Source organism: Phialemonium atrogriseum (assembly GCF_030411735.1).
Source record: "Phialemonium atrogriseum strain 8032-3 unplaced genomic scaffold QBC33scaffold_7, whole genome shotgun sequence".
NCBI lineage: Eukaryota > Fungi > Ascomycota > Sordariomycetes > Cephalothecales > Cephalothecaceae > Phialemonium > Phialemonium atrogriseum.
Genome location: NW_026848144.1, coordinates 1092205 through 1115511, shown reverse-complemented (window position 1 = coordinate 1115511; position 23307 = coordinate 1092205). Strand labels below are relative to the sequence as shown.

General features: G+C 55.9%; 7 protein-coding genes across 7 annotated transcripts; 4 read left to right on the top strand and 3 right to left on the bottom strand.

Annotated features, from left to right (window-relative positions):
- Positions 1-44: 44 nt before the first annotated feature.
- QBC33DRAFT_468910 (DUF155-domain-containing protein) lies at positions 45-2366 on the top strand. Its single transcript, XM_060425169.1, has 3 exons — positions 45-1503; positions 1572-1923; positions 2000-2366. The coding sequence occupies exons 1-3, from the start codon at positions 265-267 to the stop codon at positions 2074-2076; spliced, it is 1668 nt and encodes a 555-aa protein (XP_060285587.1). The 5' UTR covers positions 45-264; the 3' UTR covers positions 2077-2366.
- Positions 2215-4195, bottom strand: QBC33DRAFT_618204 (uncharacterized protein). The gene is made up of 3 exons (XM_060432705.1): positions 3875-4195; positions 3503-3747; positions 2215-3348 (listed from the first exon to the last, which is right to left on the bottom strand). Exons 1-3 carry the CDS (start codon positions 3882-3884, stop codon positions 2593-2595), a joined length of 1011 nt encoding a protein of 336 aa, XP_060285586.1. The 5' UTR covers positions 3885-4195; the 3' UTR covers positions 2215-2592.
- Positions 4196-4207: 12 nt separating this feature from the next.
- On the bottom strand, positions 4208-5970 carry QBC33DRAFT_533184 (t-SNARE). The gene is made up of 5 exons (XM_060427445.1): positions 5610-5970; positions 5455-5550; positions 4866-5398; positions 4671-4801; positions 4208-4604 (listed from the first exon to the last, which is right to left on the bottom strand). The coding sequence occupies exons 1-5, from the start codon at positions 5805-5807 to the stop codon at positions 4573-4575; spliced, it is 990 nt and encodes a 329-aa protein (XP_060285585.1). The 5' UTR covers positions 5808-5970; the 3' UTR covers positions 4208-4572.
- A 156-nt stretch (positions 5971-6126) lies between these two features.
- QBC33DRAFT_468906 (t-complex protein 1 subunit theta) lies at positions 6127-8410 on the top strand. Its single transcript, XM_060425168.1, has 4 exons — positions 6127-6263; positions 6324-7716; positions 7774-7947; positions 8009-8410. The coding sequence occupies exons 1-4, from the start codon at positions 6205-6207 to the stop codon at positions 8024-8026; spliced, it is 1644 nt and encodes a 547-aa protein (XP_060285584.1). The 5' UTR covers positions 6127-6204; the 3' UTR covers positions 8027-8410.
- Positions 8411-14169: 5759 nt separating this feature from the next.
- QBC33DRAFT_447581 (guanine nucleotide exchange factor) lies at positions 14170-17551 on the top strand (the record flags this gene model as incomplete). Its single annotated transcript, XM_060424434.1, has 3 exons — positions 14170-15179; positions 15245-16210; positions 16309-17551. The coding sequence occupies 3 exons, from the start codon at positions 14170-14172 to the stop codon at positions 17549-17551; spliced, it is 3219 nt and encodes a 1072-aa protein (XP_060285583.1).
- A 1218-nt stretch (positions 17552-18769) lies between these two features.
- On the top strand, positions 18770-21090 carry QBC33DRAFT_568321 (major facilitator superfamily domain-containing protein; the record flags this gene model as incomplete). The annotated part of the gene is made up of 4 exons (XM_060430509.1): positions 18770-19174; positions 19251-19381; positions 19458-20189; positions 20267-21090. Exons 1-4 carry the CDS (start codon positions 18984-18986, stop codon positions 21088-21090), a joined length of 1878 nt encoding a protein of 625 aa, XP_060285582.1. The 5' UTR covers positions 18770-18983.
- On the bottom strand, positions 20826-23290 carry QBC33DRAFT_533158 (Saccharopine dehydrogenase-domain-containing protein). Its single transcript, XM_060427444.1, has 4 exons — positions 22692-23290; positions 22218-22563; positions 21562-22151; positions 20826-21428 (listed from the first exon to the last, which is right to left on the bottom strand). Exons 1-4 carry the CDS (start codon positions 22888-22890, stop codon positions 21271-21273), a joined length of 1293 nt encoding a protein of 430 aa, XP_060285581.1. The 5' UTR covers positions 22891-23290; the 3' UTR covers positions 20826-21270.
- Between the last annotated feature and the right edge of the window lie 17 nt (positions 23291-23307).

Below are 23307 nucleotides of genomic sequence, written 5' to 3'. Positions count from 1 at the left end.
CAAGCAACATTGAAAATCAGTCAAAAGACGTCATGCAAGTCTACCGCTGAGCAACTATCCACGGAGTGACCAAGCCAATTGCTATCCGGGCTACCAGAGCCGCGACAACTACCGCGGTAGGCACATGCTAGGTTATCAGACCCATCGCGATCACCCGGACCCAGAATCATTTTTGTCAGATGGGAATAGCAATAACGAGCACCATTCCCGTCTTGCGTTATCTATCGGAGAAAGGAGAGATAGCCTCCGGGTAGCCCTGAGCCGATGATGGCCAGCCCCTCCCACTCAGAAGAGTCACCTCTCCTCCCTCCTACGGCCTTATCACAATCCGAAACGAGACCGAGACCGCCACGGAGCGTCACCTTCAACCCGAACCCGCTCGTTAAGACAATCGAGAGCGAACCCGAATACCAGCGACCCTCCCATGCCTCACAGTCCTCCCACCGCCACCACCATTATGGCTCCTTGGGCCCATCGGGGCCGAACCACTCGGCCATCAATTCCGGTGGCTTCGGCGGCGGTCCGCCAATGATCACGGCCCTGAACAACAAGCTCCGCAGGCGCAACAGCTACGGAGCACCGTCACCACCACCCGGCGTGGCGTTCTCCGGAGCCGGGAGCTACCCCGCCCATGTTCAGCCAAAGATGGGTCCGCAGCGCAGTAGCAAAAAGGCCCAGAAGCTCAAGCTCCTGCCGACTCCCGAGGTCGCCGAGGACGGACTCGACGAGGAACGCGGCGGAGACGTCTACTCCCAGTACACGCGCATCAAGGACCCGTCGGCGAGACGGGATGCCGCCCGCCTGGGGAAGGCGGACCGCGATCGCCTGCCACGGGTCACGGCATATAGCACGGCCAACAGGTACCAGATGGAAAGGCTGATGCGGTTCCTGAAGGGCCGAGGGAAGACGAGGGGTGCGAACCCGACGCTGATCGACGAATGCATCTACACGCCCTATAGCTACGGGGGGGAGCGGGCGGGAGGGGGCGCGCAGGGTGAGAGGCAAGCACATGTTGCTCCAACGCCCGTGACCAGCTATGAACGACGACACTCGACTGGGGAGGTTTCGGGGGCTGACGGAGAGTTCCACCGAGAGGACCTCATCGACCTAAGAGGCGATGACCAGCCTGGGGAGATAGGTAGCGGCTTTCATGACGATGGCAACGATGACCTGGTCACCCAGGTGCTGGGGGATGAGGTCGCTATATCGGACAATGTTGCGGATCTCGACATCCAGGTGCACACGCCCGAAGTGTTCCTCTTCGAGTACGGTGTTGTGGTAATATGGGGGATGTCGCTGGTACAGGAGCAGAAGTTTCTCAAGGATATCGCCAAATTCGAGACCGAGAAGCTAGCACCGGACGATGTCCAAACGGAATTTTTCAACTTCTACTACACGCGAGAGTATCAGGCTCAGATCTACAACGACTTCATCGCATTAAGACATGGGAGCAGCCACATGACAAAGCTAGCCATTTCCCACGCTCTGGCACAGAGCGTCAAGGTATGTCCCCATCTCCCACCTCCTTCACGCCCCCCTCCCCCGTTCGAAGCTGACAAGCACCGCACCAGACCTCGCTCTTCGAGGAGCTCATAGCCGCGACCATCGACGAGTGCAAGGACATTCCGGCGCAGCTCGCGCTGACGGGCAAGATCGCGCTCAGCCGGCGGCAGATCAACATGCAGATCGGCGAGCTCTTCATCCTGCGCATCAGCATCCACCTCAACGGCTCCGTGCTCGACACGCCCGAGTTCTTCTGGCTCGAGCCCCAGCTCGAGCCCGTCTACCAGGCCGTGCGCAGCTACCTTGAGATGGACCAGCGCGTCGGCCTCCTGACCGAGCGCCTCGACGTCATCGCCGACCTGCTCGCCGTGCTCAAGGACCAGCTGAGCCATGGCCACGGCGAGAAGCTGGAGTGGATTAGTGAGTTCCTTCCCTATGGGCGCCCCCGTGTGTGCGTGTATGTGTGTGTGTAGCTGCTGACATTTCTCCTCCCAAGTCATCATACTCATTGGCGCCGAAATCCTGGTGGCCTGTGTAAATATTGTGGTGGACTTGTACGTTGGTATGGACTGAGTGTTTGTTTTCTCGAGTTGTCTTTCGAGCATGTCTGGTTCTTATTTAAGGGGGTAGGGGTATCCTATGCATTCGAATGTCCCCTGCATCTTTGCTCAGCCTTTGAATGTTCCCTTCCTCTATTGAGGAAGGCAAATCTTGGAGGAAATCCCTTCTTCGTTCTGGGGCGCTCCAGCCTGTCTGTACATTAGGGAGTACCATGACGAGCCATTGCATAGCTAGATAAGGTGCTTCGCGGCCAAAAAGGTATCCGCAGCAAGTATTATAAACCGATATCACATAAAGCTCCCAGCTTGACTTGTTGCCTGGCTTCCAAAGACTCCATTAAGAACTACTCGTTTTGGTTCCCCATCCTTCCAGCGCCTTAGGAGACCCGTATACAAACTCACCGAAACTCCAGACCAAAAAAAATAACACAAGGAAAAGCGAGCCACTGTAAAGCAGTGTAGCCCTCGGTCGGCCCTCACCTCCTCCACTCCCGGTAAACAGTGACGACAGATACACGCGGTAAGGTGATCAATCCTCCTGCTTTTCAGCCTGCGTCTCCTGGTCCGTGTCGTAGTTCACCATATCAACGTCCTCGTCCTGCGGCCGCGGGGTATCCTTATCCTCCGCGGTAGTGCTCTCATCCGCCGGCTTCCCAACCGCGTTGATGGACAGCAAGGCCTCTTCCTCTTCTTCGCCCTCGCCCTCGCCCTCGCCCTCCCCATCGCCGCCGTCCCCGTTACGGTCCCCGCCATCGGCGCTACCGCCCCGCTCCTCCTCCGCCTTGCCCCGGCCCGCGGCCAACTCGCGCTCGTAGCGTGCCTGGAACTCCTCCCTCTGGGACTCGGGCAGGTCCCTCCAGCTGCGGGCCAGCTCCTCCTCGACGCTGACGTTGGCGCCGCCGCCGGTGGAGCTGGCGGCGGCCTCCTCCTCCTTGTTGTTTTTGTCGTTGTCGCCGTCGTCCTCGGCGGCCGCGGCCGCGGCTAGCTTCTCGCGCTCCTTCAGCAGGGCCGGGCGGGCGTCGGTGCAGTAGAGCTCGAAGCCGTTGAGGGGCTTCGCGGGCGGTTTGGCCGCCGTGCCGTTAGTAGTGGCTGCGCCGGCGCCCTTCTGGGCCTGGGACTGGCTCGCGTCGGCGTGGGAGTGGGAGAAGGCGTCCGAGCTGGGCGACTGGGTCTGCGGGTTCTGGGTGTTGCCGAGGGAGGAGTTCGCAATAGGCGGCGTGTCGGCATTAGGGAGAAGCGACGCCTTCCTGTGCCCCCGCTTGATCCGCAGGGGCTTTTCCTTGGGCTGTATATGAGGCAGGACAGTTGGTCAGCTTGGCGGACTTGGAGGGAGCTTACTTGGGGGGAGGGGGAGAGGAATGAAGGGGGCGGCGGGGAGGGAATTGGGGACATGGAAAGAGAGACGGGAATTGAGAAAGAAAGAGAAAGAATGGACATACTGTTGGCGGAGGGCTGGGGCTACCCTCCGAGTCCTCGACATTGGTGCTGGTTCGACGGGCAATCTGCTCGAGGAGGAATGCCCGCTCCAATCTCATCTTTTCGACCTGCCGCTTGAGTCGATTGAGACGTAGTCTTGCTGCGTCGTTGGCCTCCTCAACCTCGGTGGTGCGCTGCTTAAGCTGGAGGCATTTTCTGCGGTATGCCTCCTCAACCGAGGGTGGTAAGGCCGGCGGGACAGAGGTTGCTGGTACCCCAGAACGGTGGTGGTTAGCAGGTGAGGCCATCGCAATAGTCGAAAGACAATTTCAAGTTCCGGATGGCGAAGAGAGACCTGACGACGATGAGGAAAAAGTTGCCAAAGGTTTACTTACTAGGCGACATTGCAAAATGATGAGGGTGATCTTGCAAGTTTGCAATGACTTCTTCTGGCGGTGACGATGTAACTCTTCGATTCGGGGGTAGGTTCCGTCAGTTCGGCTCGGAAGCAACTTGGCGCCGTTGGCGGTTAGTCGTGATGTTGCTTTTCCTTTTTCGCGGCGCAATTCGAGGTTCAAGCGCGCCACTCAGGGTTAGTAAGCGTCCACCACAATTGCTCTCTAAGAGTAGGTGTTTTGTGGAGGGAAACGTGGGAGAAATTAATTTGTCGGTTTTTCTTTATAATGAATTAGTAGCACAGGTGAATGTGTCTTTTTTAAAAACTTTAGGTTGACTGGTCAAGTTGTTCACCATGGGTGTATTTTCAGTACTACACGGCCATTGATGCTCTCCCCCAAGTGGCCTCGGTGAATTATTCTATAGGTACCTAGTCCCCAAACAAAACAGTGTAGAGAGGATATCCTTTCCCTCAAATAATGCAGACGCAATGAAATGGTCTTCTTTGACTGACTAGGGAACTTCCCTGGGCTATTATAATGCTCTAAGCTTTGAACTCGTGGTTCAGCCAGCAACCTGCTGTCCTGGCAATCTTCAGTGACTCTATAAGGGATTGTCATCAAAAGGGGGAACAGAAGAAAGTAATCAACGCCAGGCTGAACATATGATACATAATGATGATGCCACCCCAATGGCTCTATCCCGCCACTAGTACCCATACTAGGAAAACTGTTTGCTTCAAAGTCAGCTGCTGCTATCACTTGTAAGGACGTTGCGCGCTGGCGCAAAACCTACATATCATCAAGACTCCAAACATCTTCGCGATTAATGTCCGATTTCCAGACATCCGATTCCAATACCGAAGCAGCTCCCTCTGAGCTCCTTCAACATTGTCGGTCACGGCCTCGACATTGTCATCGATCCGGCTGGCGGATTGTCAGCGATTTCCGCTCTATTCATCGCAATGGTAGCCTTCGGCCGATAACTCACCTGATTTGCTCGCCTTGCTCGTGGACCATTTGAGCCAGTTGGGAAAACATGCCTCCCAGCTCGTTCATGGTCCGCTCGATCATCTCGATCGCCTCACCCCGTTGCTGGATGTATGGGTTGTGGGTTTGGGCTTCCTCCATCAGAAGAAGTTGGGTTTCAGACGAGGCCGGCTCGAGCGACAAAGTATCTTGCTGCGCAGCAGTTCGTTGGGCCGAGTTGTTGTACAGAGGAGAGTCGCTCCGAGAGGGGTCTAATAGGTTTTGCGAGTACTGAGATACGTTCGAGACGAAGCGTTCGGTCCTGGCCTTGGATGAAAGCATGTTGTCCATCCTGGTCCGCAACACTCCCTTCAAGCTGTCTGTCATGCCTTCGAGATGGCCACTAAGCATGACAACCACGTTCTTTCCATGTTCTCCCTCCTGATCTACGGGCGCATGCGGTCCCTTAACCCACGCCTTCGGGTGCTCTTTTCGGGAGAGTTCTCTGAGCTGAGCGAGGGATTGTGTGAGCGCAGAGAGGTCTTGTTTGATGACCTAGTCACATGTTAGTTCGGTGAAGACAGCGGATTATCCTGGGACCGCCAACGCACAAAGGTGAGTTCCTCGACTTCCACCGGCCGGTCGTCAAACAGTGTCTTCTTTTTCGCCAGCTGTGCCAGTCGCTCTAGCTTCGCCATCGTATTCGACTGCTACTAGTTAGCCACGTAACCGGCATCAGCAAGCTGGTCCCAGCTGGCGCGCTTACAATGCCCTTGCCGATCCCAGCAGCCTGCTGCGCAAAAGCGCTCCGTTGCCGTAATGTGCCATTTACGGAAGAGTCCTGCGGTGCGCTGCTAAAAGTCTGCCGCTGCAAGCGCGACTTTGCGTTCAGCTGCCGTTTATTGACATCGGTCAGGATTGCCCGGAACTCTCCAGTCCGGTCTTGAATCGACACTGGAGGCATCTTCGGACTCTGGTCGCCGAGCAGGTTCGGGGAGGTTGTTTTTCGCTGGGCGTGGGGAGAGGTCGTAGCACAGATTTTCGAAGGGCTGTCGTCAATGATTAAAGGAGCTATCTGATGTGGTCATCGGGGCGAACAGTTCGTGGGGATGCAGGTTAATGTCTCGAGTTTCGACTGAATGAGGCTGACTAGGAATAGTTGCTTTATGTTCTCTCGTCATTGGCCAGATCAACTTGTGGCTGTGTGGCTAAGTACCGAGATACAGGGGCTAAAGCACGGACCACCCCGAGGCTACAGGCTTTTTTTCTGGGCTACTCCACCACATACATGCTGAGCTGCCCACCAACTTGCCAACGCCTGGAGATATACCTTTTGATGAAAAGGGAACGGGCTGGCCAATATGTCTCTGAATATACCAAATGCGCCGAACGCCGGCTTGTTCAAGCAGGGCTACAACAAGTAAGTCTCGCCGACCCCTCCGCTCCCTACCGGGAAGCTCCTAACACGCATACTCTCTAGCTATGATTCCGAAGATGGAGCTGTTCTACGAAACATCGACGCGTGCCGTGCGATCTCATCGACGGTGCAGACCTCGTTGGGTCCATACGGTCGGAACAAGATCGTAATCAACCACCTTCAGAAGATGATCCTGACCTCAGATGCCGCCACCATTCTCAGAGAGCTCGATGTTGTCCATCCCGCCGCCAAGCTTCTGGTCATGGCCAGCCAACAGCAAGACGCCGAGGTTGGCGACGCTACTAATCTGGTTATCATCCTCGCCGGTGAGCTGTTGCGCAAGGCGGAAGACCTCCTCCGAATGGGCCTGAAGCCGAGCGACATCGTCACCGGCTACGAACGCGCACAAAAGATCGCACTGGACGTTCTCGAGGAGCTCGAAGTCGACAAGGTTGAAGACATTAGATCACAAGAGGAGCTCAGCAAGGCGATTAGAACCGTCGTTGCTAGCAAGCAGAATGGCAACGAGGACTTCCTTGCCGACCTTGTGGCTGAGGCTGTCCTTGCCGTCCTTCCCAAGAACCCCGCCAACTTCAACGTGGACAACATCCGGGTGGTGAAGATCATGGGAGGCAGCTTGGAGCAGAGCCGGGTAGTCAAGGGCATGGTCTTCCCCAAGGAGCCTAATGGATCCGTGAAGAAGGCTAAGAAGGCCAAGGTCGGAGTATTCTCGTGCCCCATCGACACCAGCCAGACCGAGACCAAGGGCACTGTTTTGCTACACAACGCGAAGGAGATGTTGGATTTCACAACGGGCGAGGAGACACAGCTCGAGGCCGCCATCAAGGAACTCCACGACGTGGGTCTCAGGGTAGTCATCGCCGGATCCACCGTTGGCGAGCTCGCCATGCACTACCTCAACCGCTACGGCATCCTTGTAATCAAGGTTCTCAGCAAGTTCGAGCTGAGAAGAATTTGCCGAGTGGTGGGCGCAACGCCCCTGGCCAGGCTGGGGGCTCCGATGCCCGACGAGATGGGGAGCATCGACATCGTCGAGACGCTCGAGATTGGCGGCGACCGGGTCACCGTGTTCCGGCAGGAGAACGACGTGACTCGGACAGCGACCTTGGTCCTCCGGGGAGCTACGCAGAACCACCTCGACGATGTCGAGCGGGCAGTCGACGATGGAGTCAATGTTGTCAAAGCCATTACAAAGGATCCTCGACTTGTACCAGGCGCCGGAGCTACAGAGATACAGCTTGTGGAGAGGATTCAAGCTGTTGGAGAGAAGACACAGGGTCTTGCACAATACTCCATCAAGAAGTTCGGCGAGGCATTCGAGGTTGTGCCCAGGACCATCGCAGAGAGCGCTGGCCTGGATGCCACCGAGGTGCTCAGCAGATTATATGCAGCGCATCACAAAGGTGACGACTGGGCCACTGGGGTTGATATCGAGGTACGAGCACGGTGCGGGTATTCAGAAATAGATGGGCAACGACTAACCGCAGCACAGAATGACGATGGCACGGGCACACTGGACGCTACGGATGAGGGCATTCTGGACCTCTTGGTCACGAAGCAATGGGCCATCAAGCTTGCGACAGAAGCGGCCCGGACCATTCTTTCGGTCGATCAGATCATCGTAGCCAGACAAGCTGGCGGGCCGAAGCCACCAGGACCCAACCCCGTAAGTCTGAATGCTCACCCTCGCAGTCAGAGCACGTGAAAAATACTAATCGGGAAAGCAGAACTGGGATGAAGACTGAGCCAGAAACCGGTCAGATATTTGGGCGCGGTCATGAGAGACGGAGTCCTGGAGGGTTCTAGATTAGGGGGCGACATATAATCTCGTGCATGTACGGGTCCCCAGAAAAGAAAAGTCGAAGGTTATGAAGATCCGCAACTTCAGAGAATGAGGTTGCACTGTACGAAACCTTTAACGCTGCTGAGAATAAAAACCCCTTCGGACTCTCCCAGCCATTGAGCCATACGAGGGGATGATCTTCTCTCCCGGTAGCCAGACGGGTGTAGATCAACTGGGAGCTGGCCGCATTTATCCCTGTTGTAGTGTTCGGTGTAATCCATGCCTTCGGACCTTTTTAATAACGGCTGCGGCTCGCGAGCCCGGCCTTTCGGGAACTGAATATATGAAAAACTGGACGCGATCAATAGTATGAAACCAGCCGGATCCTGTTACTTTCTTCTCATTGTGTTTTCCACCCTTCTGTTTCTACTCTCCCCCCAATCTTTGCTTTTCATCTTGGACCTCAGCCCCTCCCCCCACACAAGCTGTCAGCGTTAAGTGGACAGATTTGCAGAGGTGATAACTCTCGCCTGCACTACGAGAAGGTATCATATCCGTGCATGAGTGACTAGGTTGAGGAGTGGGTTGAAGTAGGATCGTCAACGTGCAATATGTGGGACCTGCATATATGGCCCACTACTACCAAGGTATTACTTCGTAGCGACCGTTTCTGCTGTCCACCTCCTCTGCATTATGTACCCTGTAGTTGTCTGCATGCTATATAGCTCGTATGTTTGTAGCCTTCTGGTTTTGGACTGGACCGTCTGTGCTGTCTGTTGATGCACATCTGTGGCCATGTTAGATACCAATATGGGTCGGTTCAACCCGAAGCGATGACTTACTCCTCGCTATACCGTTGCAACGGACAACGTATACCCACCCTAGTACGCTACCTACCCAGGTATCTTGTCCTCTAATCGTGCACCTGTGGAGACAACGGTTCGAACAATTGATAACTCCACGTCCGTGCGGTGGGTCAATCTGGGGTTCAATTGCTTTGTCGGGCCATCCCCTGACGATCAAAGGCCTCTCAGTCTCGAAGTAATTCGTACAAGGGAAGAGAGAGAGCAACTGAAGTTCAGTTCCTACATAATGTCAAACACAAACCTGGGGGCGAAACAATGTGTGAGAGGGGGTTCGTGAGGTTGGGGTTTAAGAAACCGCTGTGATCTTGGCTCCCCTGTTGAGCTGGCTGGGCGTTCAGTTGTTCACTAGACGTATGCGCTAGCTACGCACTACGCACAAGTCTAGCAATGTTACTAGGTGGGCAGCCGGTATCCCTCGTGGCCATGGGATATTTCCGTCGTTCAAAAGGTGGAAACTGGTAACTGAGGACCGACCAACTTGGGCATCCACTGACATATCCAGACGGCAAGCAAACACGATCATAGAGAGCAACGAGCAAAGTTGGGAGTGAGGCGGCCCTTTGACAAGAAAACAAAGTTACACATGGGCATATATTTCCGTCTCGTTGCCTCTTGGAACAGAGTACACAGTAGATACTGCAAAAGAATACCTACCCCGTACCTGCCTTGCCATTAAGCCTCTCTAGCGTCTAGATCCCTCCTCTCTGGCCCAGTCGTGCCGGAAAGCACAGCCAAAAATCGCCAATTCTATTGCTGATCACTGCCTACTCCAGCGCACCTCTCATGGGTGACAAGATCTCGGTTCTGCTGATCTGCACCCGTGGTGGTGGCATTTGCACAATGCCCGAAACTTTCTTTGTGCTCACGGTCATTGGAGCAGGGATCCGCGCCATAATTATTCGAACACAGCTACCCGGCGGTTCCACCCGAGAGACACGAGCCAGCAGTTCGATCGGAAATCCAGTTTCCACGTTCCGTTGGTTAAGCACCGTCTCCTTAGCTAGAATGCCAAAAGTGGTAAGTTCCTTCGCCAGGCAGTTTGCACAGACACGGGACTGATGAGTGGTCGCCGGCCTTGCGAGGCTTGCGCCATAAAATGATTCTTCTTCCTTGCTGACGTGACGCCCCAACCTCCGTGTGGGGGGCCGAAGGCAATCATGCCATCTCTGCAGGCAGTCATGACCCCTGAAGCGACGGAGCTTTTTGAACGACTGCCGACGTCGCGGACTGTAGGAATCGCACCATTTGGGGGCACAAGATCTACTAGTAGCATGCGGCGGTGTGGTGCCCACGGCAAGCGACCGAGTGAAAACTCCTGGTCCGGGTTTCCAAATCCTGAGCAGGGCTGCCCCTGGGAAAAATTATTCTCTCTGCATATCTGCATCTTCCTCCTGCCAAAAGGGAGTCGCTAGCTTACTCCATAGCGCGGCTACTACGCGATGGGGTAGCTGTTCAGGGGGTTGTTTTGTAGCCATAGTGTCAAGCCAATGGGGCTGCGACTAGATGCGGCAGGCAAAGGGGTGAACAGGGTACGGATACAACGTACGGATACACGAAGTGACGATGTATCAGGGCTTGCAGGCTGTCCAGCTCGGATTTTTCGAGCTTTCCGCTGCACTTGTACCCATGCGAACCCTCTTGAAGAATCACACTGGGCACCGTGGTACACTCTGCCAGGCTAGAACTGTCCAACAGACAACAGAACGTCTAGAAAGGCGCCAAGCCTGGCTAGGTATATTCGCGACTAGACACTGGGCAAAGTTAGCTGTCAACTCCACTGCTTCTACTGTGTGTATAGTACATTGAAGTCAGCCGCGAGTGGCACAGCACAAGAAATGGGACCTGCCCCACTAAACGGGATAGACCGGACCGAGGCGGCTGGGGCCCGGGGCCCGGCTGTCCAGAATGTCGGACTTTTGATAATCCGCTCGAACTCGTGGCGTCTGGGACGGGAGCTTCCCGGTTTGGCTTAATTAATTAGATCCTGGTGGATAAGGAAAACCTAAAATGGACCTGCTGGCGAATGCAATTCTTGGCCTCCATTCGGTTGCGCGATAATACCATAGAGGTACACGACCTAGAGGAAAATGTTACGCATCGCAGGTTTGTGGTCTCCTGGTGACCGAGACATGGACTTGTGCAAAACCGCCACACAACGATGTATCACTGCCTGAGGCGCCGCCTCGCAAGCCGGTATGCGGCTCGAGCACGCTACCTATATAAGCGGTATTCCAGCTGACCCCTTTTCGCTGCGTCTGCCAAGCTTCAGCGGCATAACTCTCTGACAGTTTCTGCACACTAGAATGATAGAATCTATCCTGGATACTGGACCTGAACACCCAGGAGTAGTTAGCAATGGGGAACGGTGTATATACTATATTTGATCACCTACTCGTACTGCGAACTATTTACTATTCGTTGACGTCGTCTGTGCGGACGGCAGGTAAAAAGAGTGGTGTTGCGCACAGACGTACCGGCAACCGAGCGTGTCGTCAGAAGACACTGATGACCTGTGCGCGGGTCCAATCACGAATTGGGGATTGCTCGAGTTGAGTCTAACCAACCGGATTTGTTGGTATTATTGCGCGTTGTTGGCGTAGGAGGCCGTGAAGGTGATGTCAATTGACGTGTTCCCAAGTGGCTTTATGGTACCTATGGTAAGATGTACGCCTGTACGCATGTACTCCTTCAGGTGAACATACTAACTTGTGCAGCCAAGGGTGGTGACATTTGCGGCTGGGAGGTTTCGCCCTAGTTAGCTGCTGCAACTTCAAGATATGACGATGCATGCAATATCTCCGAGATTGCCACTAACCATGGCACTGCCTTAATTAGTGTACAGTAGGGATCAGCCTGGGAATGTCGCTTGCTAGATATATACCATTTTGTGCCTCTATGAGGTAACCCTCCATAGTCTGGAGGAAGTCTCTCGCCGTTGAAGATGGCTAGGTAAAGCTAGGTAATTGACACGATACGGCAGAACGAAGTTGGCGCCGAAGAGCCTAGCCCAGCGAGAATATTATTGGCGTACCTGAGATTTGTTGTAGTGTCCAGTCCGCACCTAGTTTGTGGTTCATTCCTTGCCTATGTCGTAGAGTTGGTATCTTGAGCCTCGATATTCCGTACCATGTCGCGCTCATCCATGAGATTGGTCCATGGCATAACCCTGTATCCAATGCAAATGCAGTACAGTGTAATGTACAGCATACATACATACATCCATACATACTGCGTACGACGTAGGGATAGGTAGGTCCTCTGAGCGCCTTGCCTTGCCGAGAGTCTGAGCGCTCAAGTGCACATCTGAACATCTCTGCCGCACGGAGGCAGTACTGCCCGGCTACCTGACTTACGGGGTGGCGGTCTAGGTAGAGAACCGGTCAGACTGCGCCACTGCAGCGTACTAGCCAGCAGGTGATTCATTACCTAGGAAGGGTGGTCATAGTACGGATGCACAGTTGGAAGTGCTCTTCCTTCTTTACCACATAACGTGGAAGTATCACTGGGAGACAAACAGGGGCAATCCTGACGACGCAAAGGAGGGGTGAGAAAGACCCCACCCGGCATTCTGGCCAACCACCAAACCCTTGCTCCCTCCCCCTTTAACTGACCCAGGCGATCCCCTCTCTCACACAGTACTGGGATACTATCGCACACCGTACCAGTGTACCTGGCTCGGCCATCCGGCCTGCTGCACATGCAAGGTTCCTTGCCACAATTGTCCTGTACCCTGTGTTCTCTCACTCAGTATTCCGTTCGATGGAACGCTGGGCCAAATCGATACGTAAAATGTCTCCTTGCGAATATTAATCTATGCCGGCCCCGGTTTTTTTGTTTGGGTTCCTTTCATAGCCTCAGGACAATTGATTTAATACTTGCCATTTCCAGCGCGACCAGACCCATCTAATTTGGACCCTTTTCTTGTTGGTACCTCTTGATTCGAAAGCTGGTACGGCTCTCCCACCCGTCACCGCCTGCATGCTTATTCCTGCAACTGCTGCAAGACAATTGCCACTGCCACTGCCACTGCGACTCCGACCCTCGACCCTCGTCCACATTCGAAACCCACGGCGAGCGCGCAAGATTGGCAATGGCCGGTGCCTAAACCAAAGGAAAAAGACAAAAGGAGAGCATCGGATCGAGAAGAAGAGGAGGACAGGCCAACGACTGGACATCTTTGCAATTGGGGGTTCCCGACCCGGGTGCTTCACTGTCCGCTGGAGTGGACTGTTTAATCGGCTTCTCCTTCTGTGCCGCGCGCATACAGATATACGTTGGACAGAAATCCGAGGATAATACCCCTATAAACCGAGCCGTGTTGCGGCACGAGAGGCTCAACTCCAAGCTTGGAGAGCTGGGACCATCGCGAGACGGAACGGCGCAAGGGAAAATTACACAGACACCTCCTCCCACCTGGCACCACACCCGATTGTCTGGTATTTGGGAATTTTCCGGCCAACACCGTCATTGTCAGACTTTATTCTGCCTGCTTGCACACCCATGCCCTACCAGGTTGCTATAGTTCAGCAGCCGCATTGTTGATACGACATCTCTGAAACAGACCCCCCTCTCGCTCGCTACGCCGAGCCTCTACGACACACCCATCTAGGAATAGGCCCCCAAAGAAACCAGCAGGAAGGCAGGAACTGTTATAATCAACCCACGGACCTGGAAGATCCCCCAGGAAAGCCCAAGACCGAAGCCCATATTACCAAAAATCAACCTTGCGCTGCTCACTTTTAAACACCTCCAAAGTCGCAATCATCTCCACATGTTTAGTCGATCAAGCCAAAAGACGCACGGTATCCCCAGGCTCCAGAAAACTACACTTGACGACGGTCAGGTAGCGGCATTGCGAAAGCTTGGCCTGCTGGGTCTCGAATCAGCTAGGTCTACGGCCAGTGGGGGCTCTTGGAGGAGCGACTTTGACCGGCCGTCATACCCCGGCGGTGTTGCGACGTCCGCGGCGAGAGAGTCGTTCCCGGAGAAGAGTACGTTAACGTCGTTTTCGTGCTTGGTCCTTATGCGCTGTGACTGCGGTTTGCCACTAGTCTGTCATGTGGCCATGATGCAGGATTTGTTTGTGCTGGGGTGAACCGTTGGAGACTGACTCCTTGTCGTTAATGCAGATATTTCCATTACCACCGGTACTCTTCGACCCCCGTCGCATCGTTCCTCCCCCTCGGTCACTTCGATCAGGTCGCGGGAGAGCGCCTCGAGAGCGTCGTCGAGAAGCGCAATGAATACCGACCGCAGCAGGTCCCGCAGGGAGCGGACCTTCGTGGGCAGCGAATGCGCTGTTTGCGAGGAGCCGCTCGAGCACACCCTCCGCGGTGAGAGGATACTGCAATTCTCTTGCTTGCATGTCTCCCACGAGGCATGCTTCTACGAGTTTATCAGGGAATTCGAGTCGCAGTACTGCCCGGCGTGTAATGCGCCGCTACACCTCGACACCAGCAGGGGTGGTAATGTTCTGGATATCGGTGAGGACGCCGAGCGCCGCCGCTTCAAGACCCAAAGCGCGACCGCTGACAGGACTGCCGCAGAGAAAATCAGCAACATGGTCCGGTCAGCCTCTGTGAACGACTCGAGATCGCAGGGGACGCGGACTCCGACACTACCGTGGGACGACCAAACGGTGCGGCCACCAAGCCGGGGCTCCAACAACAGATCGGCGGGCATGCAAGCGAACGGGCGCGAATCGTCCCAGCGGAGAAGTGCCCGAGATAGCGCTCCGCTTTCGGATCGCTACACGGCACCTTCGAGGCATGCCCGAAGTGATAGTGAGGCGACCGGTGTCGCCTCATCCGGAGGGTATCCCGAGACAACCCAAAGCGGACCACCACGCCGCCACGACTACGACGTCCAGGCGATGGAGACGTCGATCGCCAGCCCGCGAACCGCCACGCGGAACCCAATCCCCGCGCCAACTGTGACCGTCAAGTCTGAGTTCCCGACCATCAACAGGTCACAGCAACAACAGACGCTTACTTGCCTTGTCACCATCGAAGTCCCAGACAGCCAGTGGCGGCCCGACCCAGAGGATCTCCAGGCCGTCCCGCCTTTGCCCCAACTGAGGCCTGAAGAGACTTATGCGGCAGCCGCCGCTGCGACAGCAGCAGCAGCGCCACCGTCACCAGCTCGCGTTGCGCCACGCTTCTATCCATACGAATCACCGGAGGTGTTGCAAGAGATGACTAACAACCTCAGGAATCGGGTGGAGAATTGGCACGGGCTTGATTTTAGCCGGTAGGGACTCGCTGAGCCTCGCATGATATTGTTTATATTTACACGCCGCTGACATGGTTGTTTAGGTTTGGCAAGCTGCGGCTGTATGGCACGCTCCGTGTGGGGAAGGACAAGGTGTCTTGGCAGGAGTTGGAATGCTTCCTATTCGCCGAGATGCTCATCTGCGTGAAGGAGAAGAAGAATGCCAACCCGCCACCGGCATCGTCGCAGTGGGATGACGATGCTGTTCCGCGCAAAACCACCCGCTGCACCCTCAAGGGGTCAATCCTCATAAAAAAGCACCTCAACGAGGTGACGGAGACGGGCAACATCGACGAGAACATCCTCACCCTCAGTTTGTCCGTCGCGGAGCTGCCACAGTTCCATCTCCGCTTCGAGAATAGGAACCAGGTCAAGCTGTGGAGGCAGGCCCTTGTCGATCTCAATGCCGTCGAGCGGTCTCCTGTCCGCAGCCCCGACTACGACCGCGGCGAGTTCTCTGAGACGGATGAAGATGACTGGCAGAGGACGCCGTCCTCCAACCGCCCTCAAAGGGTGTCGTCGCTCGCATCATCATGGGGCGGGGCAAGATCGGCGACTACCGCACCGACCGACTACACCAGCTTCGCGCGAAGTCCTCTGCTGCAGTCTGTCCATGTCCCTGTTGACGTTGTAGTTGTCGTCCCCATATCCGCATCTATGCAGGGCGTCAAGATCAATCTTGTTCGGGATGCCCTGCGGTTTATGGTGCACACGCTGGGCGAGAGGGACCGGATGGGCCTCGTCACCTTCGGCTCGTCTGGAGGCGGCGTGCCGATCGTGGGCATGACGACAAAGGCGTGGCAGGGCTGGGGCAACGTGCTTAACTCGATTAAACCCGTTGGCCAGAAGAGCCACCGTGCCGACGTCGTCGAGGGTGCGAACGTGGCCATGGACCTCCTCATGGGGAGGAAGTACAATAACCCCATTGCCACCATTATGCTCATCAGCGATGCATCGACGTCCGACGCTGACAGCGTCGACTTTGTTGTCTCGCGAGCAGAAGCAGCCAAGTAAGTTTCAGCTAAACACCAACACCAACACCAACACCCCCCGCCCCCCATCCGAGGGGCCTTTTGCAGCCAAGGTTTTATTTACTAACGATGACCAGGATTGCGATCCATTCGTTCGGTCTAGGCATGACCCACAAACCGGATACTATGATTGAGCTCTCGTCACGGACCAAGGCGTCTTATACCTACGTCAAGGACTGGATGATGCTCCGGGAGTGCCTGGCCGGATGCCTCGGCTCTATGCAGTCCTTGTCGCACCAGAACGTCAAGCTCAAGCTCAAGCTCCCGGAGGGATCACCAGCCAAGTTCCACAAGATCAGTGGTGCGCTGCAGATCACGAAGCGGGCGGCAGGTCGCGATGCAGAAGCTTCGCTTGGCGACCTGCGCTTCGGCGACAAGCGCGATATTCTGGTCCAGCTTGTCATCCTGCCTGACAACGCCTCCCAGGAGCAGCTTCCACAAGATCCGTGGGAGACTATAGTCTCGGGGCTCGAGGCCCTCGGCGGCTCTATGGACCAGGATGAGCAGAGGGTGGTGTCAGTCGAGGAAGTTCCCCTGATTCAAGCCGATATCACATGGGGTGACATCTTGAGAGATGGGACCACGCAGCACACGCGACCGTCTCTCCTTGCAATCACCATGCTACCTCCATCAGCAGGCCAGAAGAAATCATGGGTCAACTCACCGCTCATCCCGCCACATCCCAGCATCGTGCAGCGGAGAATGGAACTGCTCACGTCCGACATGCTTACACGAGCCTTGACCCTGGTCAGCAGAGGCCAGCATGATCGTGCCCATACACTACTGAACGAGACGCGATCCATCCTCAAGGGCCTCGGAAAGGGCGGTCTTCCTCCAGTTCCACCCATGCTGTCGAGCAAATCCCAGCCCTCGACTCCGCACCCCCTCAGCGATACTTCCCCAACAACCCTGGGCACGCCGGAGAGGAAACACTCGCCTTCGCCGACGACATCCGCTACCTCATCTGCTATCAACGGCTTCCCTCCCCAGAGCATTTCCCGCAGCCGATCCAACGACGGCCTCACGCTTGGCAGCATGGGAACAACGCCCGGTATCGATGCTAGCACCGTGGCAGCCCTAGACGCGGAGCTCGAGTCCAGTCTAGAGTGGATCAACCACCCTGCAGTATTCGGACGCGATAGCCGGAAGGCAGTCTTGCAGGCTATCGGAGTCATCAGCTCCCAGAGGGCCTTCACCTTCCGGACGCCCATCGAGGGCCTGTGGGCTGACCGTGTCAGGGGTGTGAAGAAGCTCACCGAGAAGAGCCGGGAGTGGCACGAGGAAGGGGGAGTCGAAGGCGGCATCATGGAGGAGGCTTAAGGTCCAAGCTCGTCGCCCTCACCCTCTAACCTTCGCGGTCCGTCATCTTCTCAATCGCCCCCATACGACCTGGCCCGTTTACTGGCCTATTGGTGCGGCTCATTCATTACATTGATCGCCGTATCACCTTTTCCTTATTTCATTTCGCCTCTTCCCGATTTGAGCATCCTTTAGACACCATAGACGAGGGACGATTCGCGACGGATACGATGGCTGAACGTGCTCAATGCCCCAAACTCACGCCTCCCTTTCCCCGGGTGGCAAAAACGAGAAAGAAAAAAGAAGAGCGAGTAAAGGCGTCTTTCTTCCCTACGAAACAACCATATGATAGGATCGGATGGTTATGCTTCTAGTTCAGTCATTACCTAGCGTATATACCTCCAACCAGACTTTGCGCGCGGGACAAGCTGACGATACACTCGGATTTCCTTTATTTTATTTCTCTTTTTTTCTCATCAGAAGATACCATTCTCCCTGTTGCGATTTTTACACCTCATAGCAAGCACCGATTTGCGGGGCCAATGGCGGCTTTCGCTTTTTTGCTTTTTGCGCCGGCGTACGTCTTATTTCTCGCTTGATCTACCGCCCTGTGCCTTGGCCGGGAATGGTACGGTTTTGTGTCATGTTGGTCGAACTTGTGGGTATAGCGAGCGGCATGGAATGGGGGACCATCCTCGCTGTACGTACGGAGGAGGTTGGTTATTATCTGTACAATATCTACCTAGCCCCCCCAAGCTGGGACGTGCGACCGTTGGGCTCCCGATATATGTACTTTATCTGGGTAGCCATAGATACCGGAAACAATGGCCTAAAAACGGCGAACTTTTCGTATGTTATTATCAATATCCTTTTTGAGTACTGTCGTGAATGGCCCAAATACGCGATTCTAGCTGTCCCAGACCTAGTCGTCGACCCTCTGCGTGAACCAAATCAACATATATATGCCTTTGGCTGATGTCTACTACGACGTATGTACGAGTCCATTCTGTCGTCTGCAGGAACATAAAACCTTTCAATAAGCGGGGTGTGAGCCGATTGTCGGCGAAGATGGCTACTGTACATATGAATGAGCCAAAGTTATCAGATCGGGAAGATAATCGCCCGCCACTCAGTGGCCAATCAGTGCCCTCCGGGCTCGGACCATGACCCCTGCAAGTCCAGGTTAGCGCTCCCCAGAACCAGGACACAGCAGCCGCTGGTGCATAGAACTCTGTCATACTTTAAGTAAGGCACAGTAATCCTATTAGTCGCAAAGTAGATGCGGAACCCCCAATGTGGCGGGACATTCATTATTCACGGCTACCAGGCTCCAGAAAAACCCCCCATGCACCATACTGAATCCCCTTGGCACCTCGTTAGGAGTGATGACTGCAACCTTTAGGCAAATGCCTTCACAATCTTCTATCTTTTCAGCCGACAACGCGTGGGAAGAATGGATGGAAATGCCACCCAGAGACCGACGACGCCCGCAAAGTACGATCGGAGACAGACGGACTATGGTACCCTTTCCATACAGCACGGCGAAGCGTCGACCAACTGCTTCGAGACCCAGGATGGAGTCAGAGTCATCGAGGCCGTATCCATGACTTGGACGAAATGGGGTCTTATATTTGCATATTTCAGGTCAGTACTGAGCCCACCACCCACGCTCGGAATAGGGGGAACTCCAAAAAAAAAACTGATCCCGCTATGGCCGCAGTGTCTTCCTCATGGCCTTCAGCACCAGCCTCGAAGGCCAGGTCACCTTTTCGCTCCAGGCGTTTGCTGTCAGCTCGTTCAACACCCACTCTCTGATCTCGACGGTCTATGTCGTGCAGGGAGTGGTCAATGGTCGGTAGTCCTTCCTCGGCGTGGTGGTCTGCCTACGATGCAAAACGGCTCACACAGAAAATCCATAAAAACACAGCCGTCATCAAGTCGCCGATGGCCAAGATAGCAGACGTGTTCGGCCGCTTCGAGGCCTTCTCGATGTCGATCGTGCTCTATGTCCTGGGATACATCCAGATGGCATGTTCTCAAAATGTCGAAACTTACGCATCGGCGCAGATATTCTACTCGGCTGGCTCCACCGGTTTACAGATCCTCCAGCAGGTCTTCATCGCCGACACCAGCGACCTTCTCAACCGAGCCCTCTTCTCGAGTCTTCCGGACACCCCGTTTCTCGTCACGGTCTGGATCGGCCCCGTCATCGGCTCTGCTATTCTGTCGGTTGCCTCATGGAGATGGGGATATGGCATGTGGGCTATCATTCTGCCGGTCGCGTTCATACCCCTTGCTCTTAGCCTGTTCATAAACGGTCGGAAGGCTAGGAAGCTGGGCCTAGTTGCAAAACGACCCAAAGCTCGGAGCTTCTCCCGCTCAGCTCGGAAGCTGTTCGTGGACCTCGACGTCGTGGGGATACTCCTCCTCAGCTCCGCATGCGCGCTGATCCTCATCCCCCTGACGCTAGCCCCGAGGGTGGAAAACGGTTGGCGAAATAGCAGCATCATCTCCATGATTGTGCTCGGCTTCGTCTTCCTGGTTGCGTTTCCCATTTTTGAGTCTCGGCCTAAACTGGCGCCTCACCCTTTGATACCCCTGAATCTGCTCAAGTCTCGTACTTTCTGCGCCGGGTGCGGGATCGGCTTCTTCTACTTCAGTAAGCCCCAAACTCCCCATGTGCACACATTCGCTCTTCCCCTCTGCCCGAGAAAGGGATGAACTAACCTCAACAAGTGGTCTTCTATCTGTCCGTCCAGCCCTATTTCTACAGCTACCTCCTGGTCGTGCACAACAAATCCGTCGCCACGGCCGGCCACATCATGCAGATCTTCTCCTTCTCCTCGACCGTAGCCGCCGTCATCGTGTCCCTCGTCATCAAGTACACGCGGCGCTACAAGCCCTTCGTGGTGGGCGGCTCCCTCGTCTACCTGGCGGGCATAGGCATGATGATGCGCACGCGCACGCAGGACGCGTCCGTCGCCCGGCTGGTGGGCGTGCAGATGGCCGTGGGCGCGGGCTGCGGCGTCCTCAACGTGCCGGCGCAGCTGGGGGTGCAGGCCAGCACCCGCAGCCACCAGCAGGTGGCGGCCGCCACGGCCGTCTTCCTGACCCTCGTCGAGATCGGCGGCGCCGTCGGCAGCGCCATGTCGGGCGCCCTCTGGTCCCGCCTCGTCCCCGCCAAGCTGGCCCTCTACCTGCCGCCCGAGGCGGGGCCGCGGGCCGACGACATCTACGCGAGCGTCGTCGCGGCGCTGGCGTACGATGTCGGCTCGCCCGAGCGGGTGGCCATCAACCGCGCGTATCAGGAGACTATGACGGCGCTGCTGGCGGTGGCCGCCGCGGCGTGCGTGCCGGTCGTGCTGCTGAGCTTGCTGATGGAGGACCTCAGGCTCGACGGCGTGCGGCAGGGCGTCAGGGGGAGGGTCATCGGCGGAGAGGTCGTCATCGGCGGCGGTAGCGGCGAGCAACTTGTGTCGGCGCCGCGTGGGCGGAGGGGCCGGTGGGATCCTAGGGGTTGGTCATTCCGCAGGTCGGATAGCGAGGAGCGCCTGGTGTGATCTGATTTTGAATGTGGGAAGCATGCGAGAAAGGCACTTGGGCGGCGTTTAGTTCGGGATTAGAAATACCAGATGATACATTAGGCTAGATATAGAGATATATAGATAGATTTACCCACTATTTTAAGAGGTAAACACTAGGTGAAGCAAAGGTCCTAGGGCATCCGTCAAACGACTTCCCTAAACCGGTACCATCTTCGTCTCGAAACGGAATCCTGCGTCGTTCAAACGATCGATAAAGCCTTGGCCGAGGCACGCGGGCGTGTAGATGCCCCCTTCAAGCTCGATGTCATCTTCGAGAATGGTCGATGCCGCTTGGGCAGCCAGCACACCAGTCACTGGGAGGAGCTTGTTAGCTGACTGAGCCGCGTTTCGAGGCAGAGCAACCGCCTCGAAAAGGGAAAAGATGAAATGTAATGGCATGAAAAAAAAGAGAAAAGGAATAACATGAGAGGAGTAGGGTCCACTCACAATAATACATACTCCTCCCCCTAAAAACCGCCCTACAGTACGCCCTCTCGGCGACCGGCCCCTCGACATCGGGATCGGCGATGCCACGGAACTCGACCTCGTCCTTGGTGCCGTCCTCGTCGCTGGGGCCCTCGCCGGGCTGGTAGACGAACCGGGCGACCAGGGCGCGCAGCGGCCGGATGGCGAGCGTGAGGCCGAGCAGGAGGATGCCGAGGTGGATGGCCACGCCGGAGAGCCAGTTGCGCGGCTTCATGTGCTCGCGGAACGAGAAGTTGGGCCCGTAAGGAGCGGGGAGCGAGCCCCCGGCCCCCTGCTGCTGCTGCTGCTGCTCCTGCTGTTGGAGGATGCCCCAGGTGCGCTCGACCAGGGCGCCGTCTGTGCGGTTCGCGATCGAGGTCGTCTGCAGGCCCAGCGTCGGGTACGTCACCAGTCCCGACATACGGGAGAGGAGGGACCGCGGGGGGGAGGGGGCGCCGGGGTTAGGGACGGGGGAGAGCGAGTAGGGCCGGTAGGCGTCGCGGAGCTCGCTGAGGGTGAAGTTGTCCAGGAGGGTGAGGGCGGAGGCGAGGGTGCCGCCCGAGGGTGTGCCGCTGGTTTGGTTAACGAGTTGATTCTCCCCTTTTGGCTGGTAGATGGATGGGATGGGCTCAACCAACCTGATGTTGTGCATGGAGACGGTCACGTCCCGCGTCGGCGCGGAGAACTTGGACCGCAGGGCCGAGGCCAGGGACAAGGTGATGAGGTCGGCAGGCGCGGACTCGATGCCGATCTGAGGGAGCATGATGGCGCCGCTGGCCTTGGCTGCGCCCTCGTACTTCCGGATCATCCTCGCGACATATGGAACCTCGCCGGTGACGTCAAGATAGTGGGTGCCGTTCTCGGCACACGCCTTGAAGGCGTGCTCCCCGTGGATCCCATAGGGGCCGACTGTGGTGATGAGGATGAAGGTCTTCTTGGCGAGAGTGGCCAATTCATTCTCATCGAGGCTACAGACTTCGATGTCTGTTCCATTTTATTCAGGGGTTTCATATGGTTAGTCTTATATATCCGACTCAGGAGGGCCGATTTCCAGGTTACAAAAGGCGTCGGAATGAGAACCGTAGGTCCATTTCCCTTGTGTTCCAACTTACCAGGCTGCCGGCGATCGGGATTCAACAACTTGCACTTTGCAACGACCTGCTCTAGCTTGTCCCGAGAACGTCCTGCTACCGCCCAGCTCATATCTGTCGGTAAATGTGTCGAGATATGTTCTGCGGTGAGCTTCCCGGTGTAGCCCGTCGCCCCGAAGACAACGAGGTCATATTGACGGCCGTGTTGTCGGGATGGCATCTTGTAGGTTGCCGTAGGTCACTCAAGATGAATATTCCAAATTTCATACGGCATTGGACGAAAGGAAGGACTTGTCTAGATAGCCGACGGGGTTGGGATCTAGCTCGAAGCGGGCAGTTGAGACATGAATCTTGCAGTGCTACTCATCAGTCCATTCCATACCACCTACTACCAATGAGGTCACCTAAATCAGCCCATCAGAAGATCGGCATCGAAAGTTCATAGCTCAAAAAAGGTCGTCGATCTGGGCTTGGCTCTTGGCAGCGATATTGCTGTCGGTTTGGCTAAACGTAGCTTCCGGGCCGGCAACAGCTGTCGACGATAAGCCCCACCTGAACCCGCACAATCCCAATTTTCGACAAAATTATTACCACTACTGGCGAAATCTGACCTCTTCAAGACTTCGACAACGCGAGA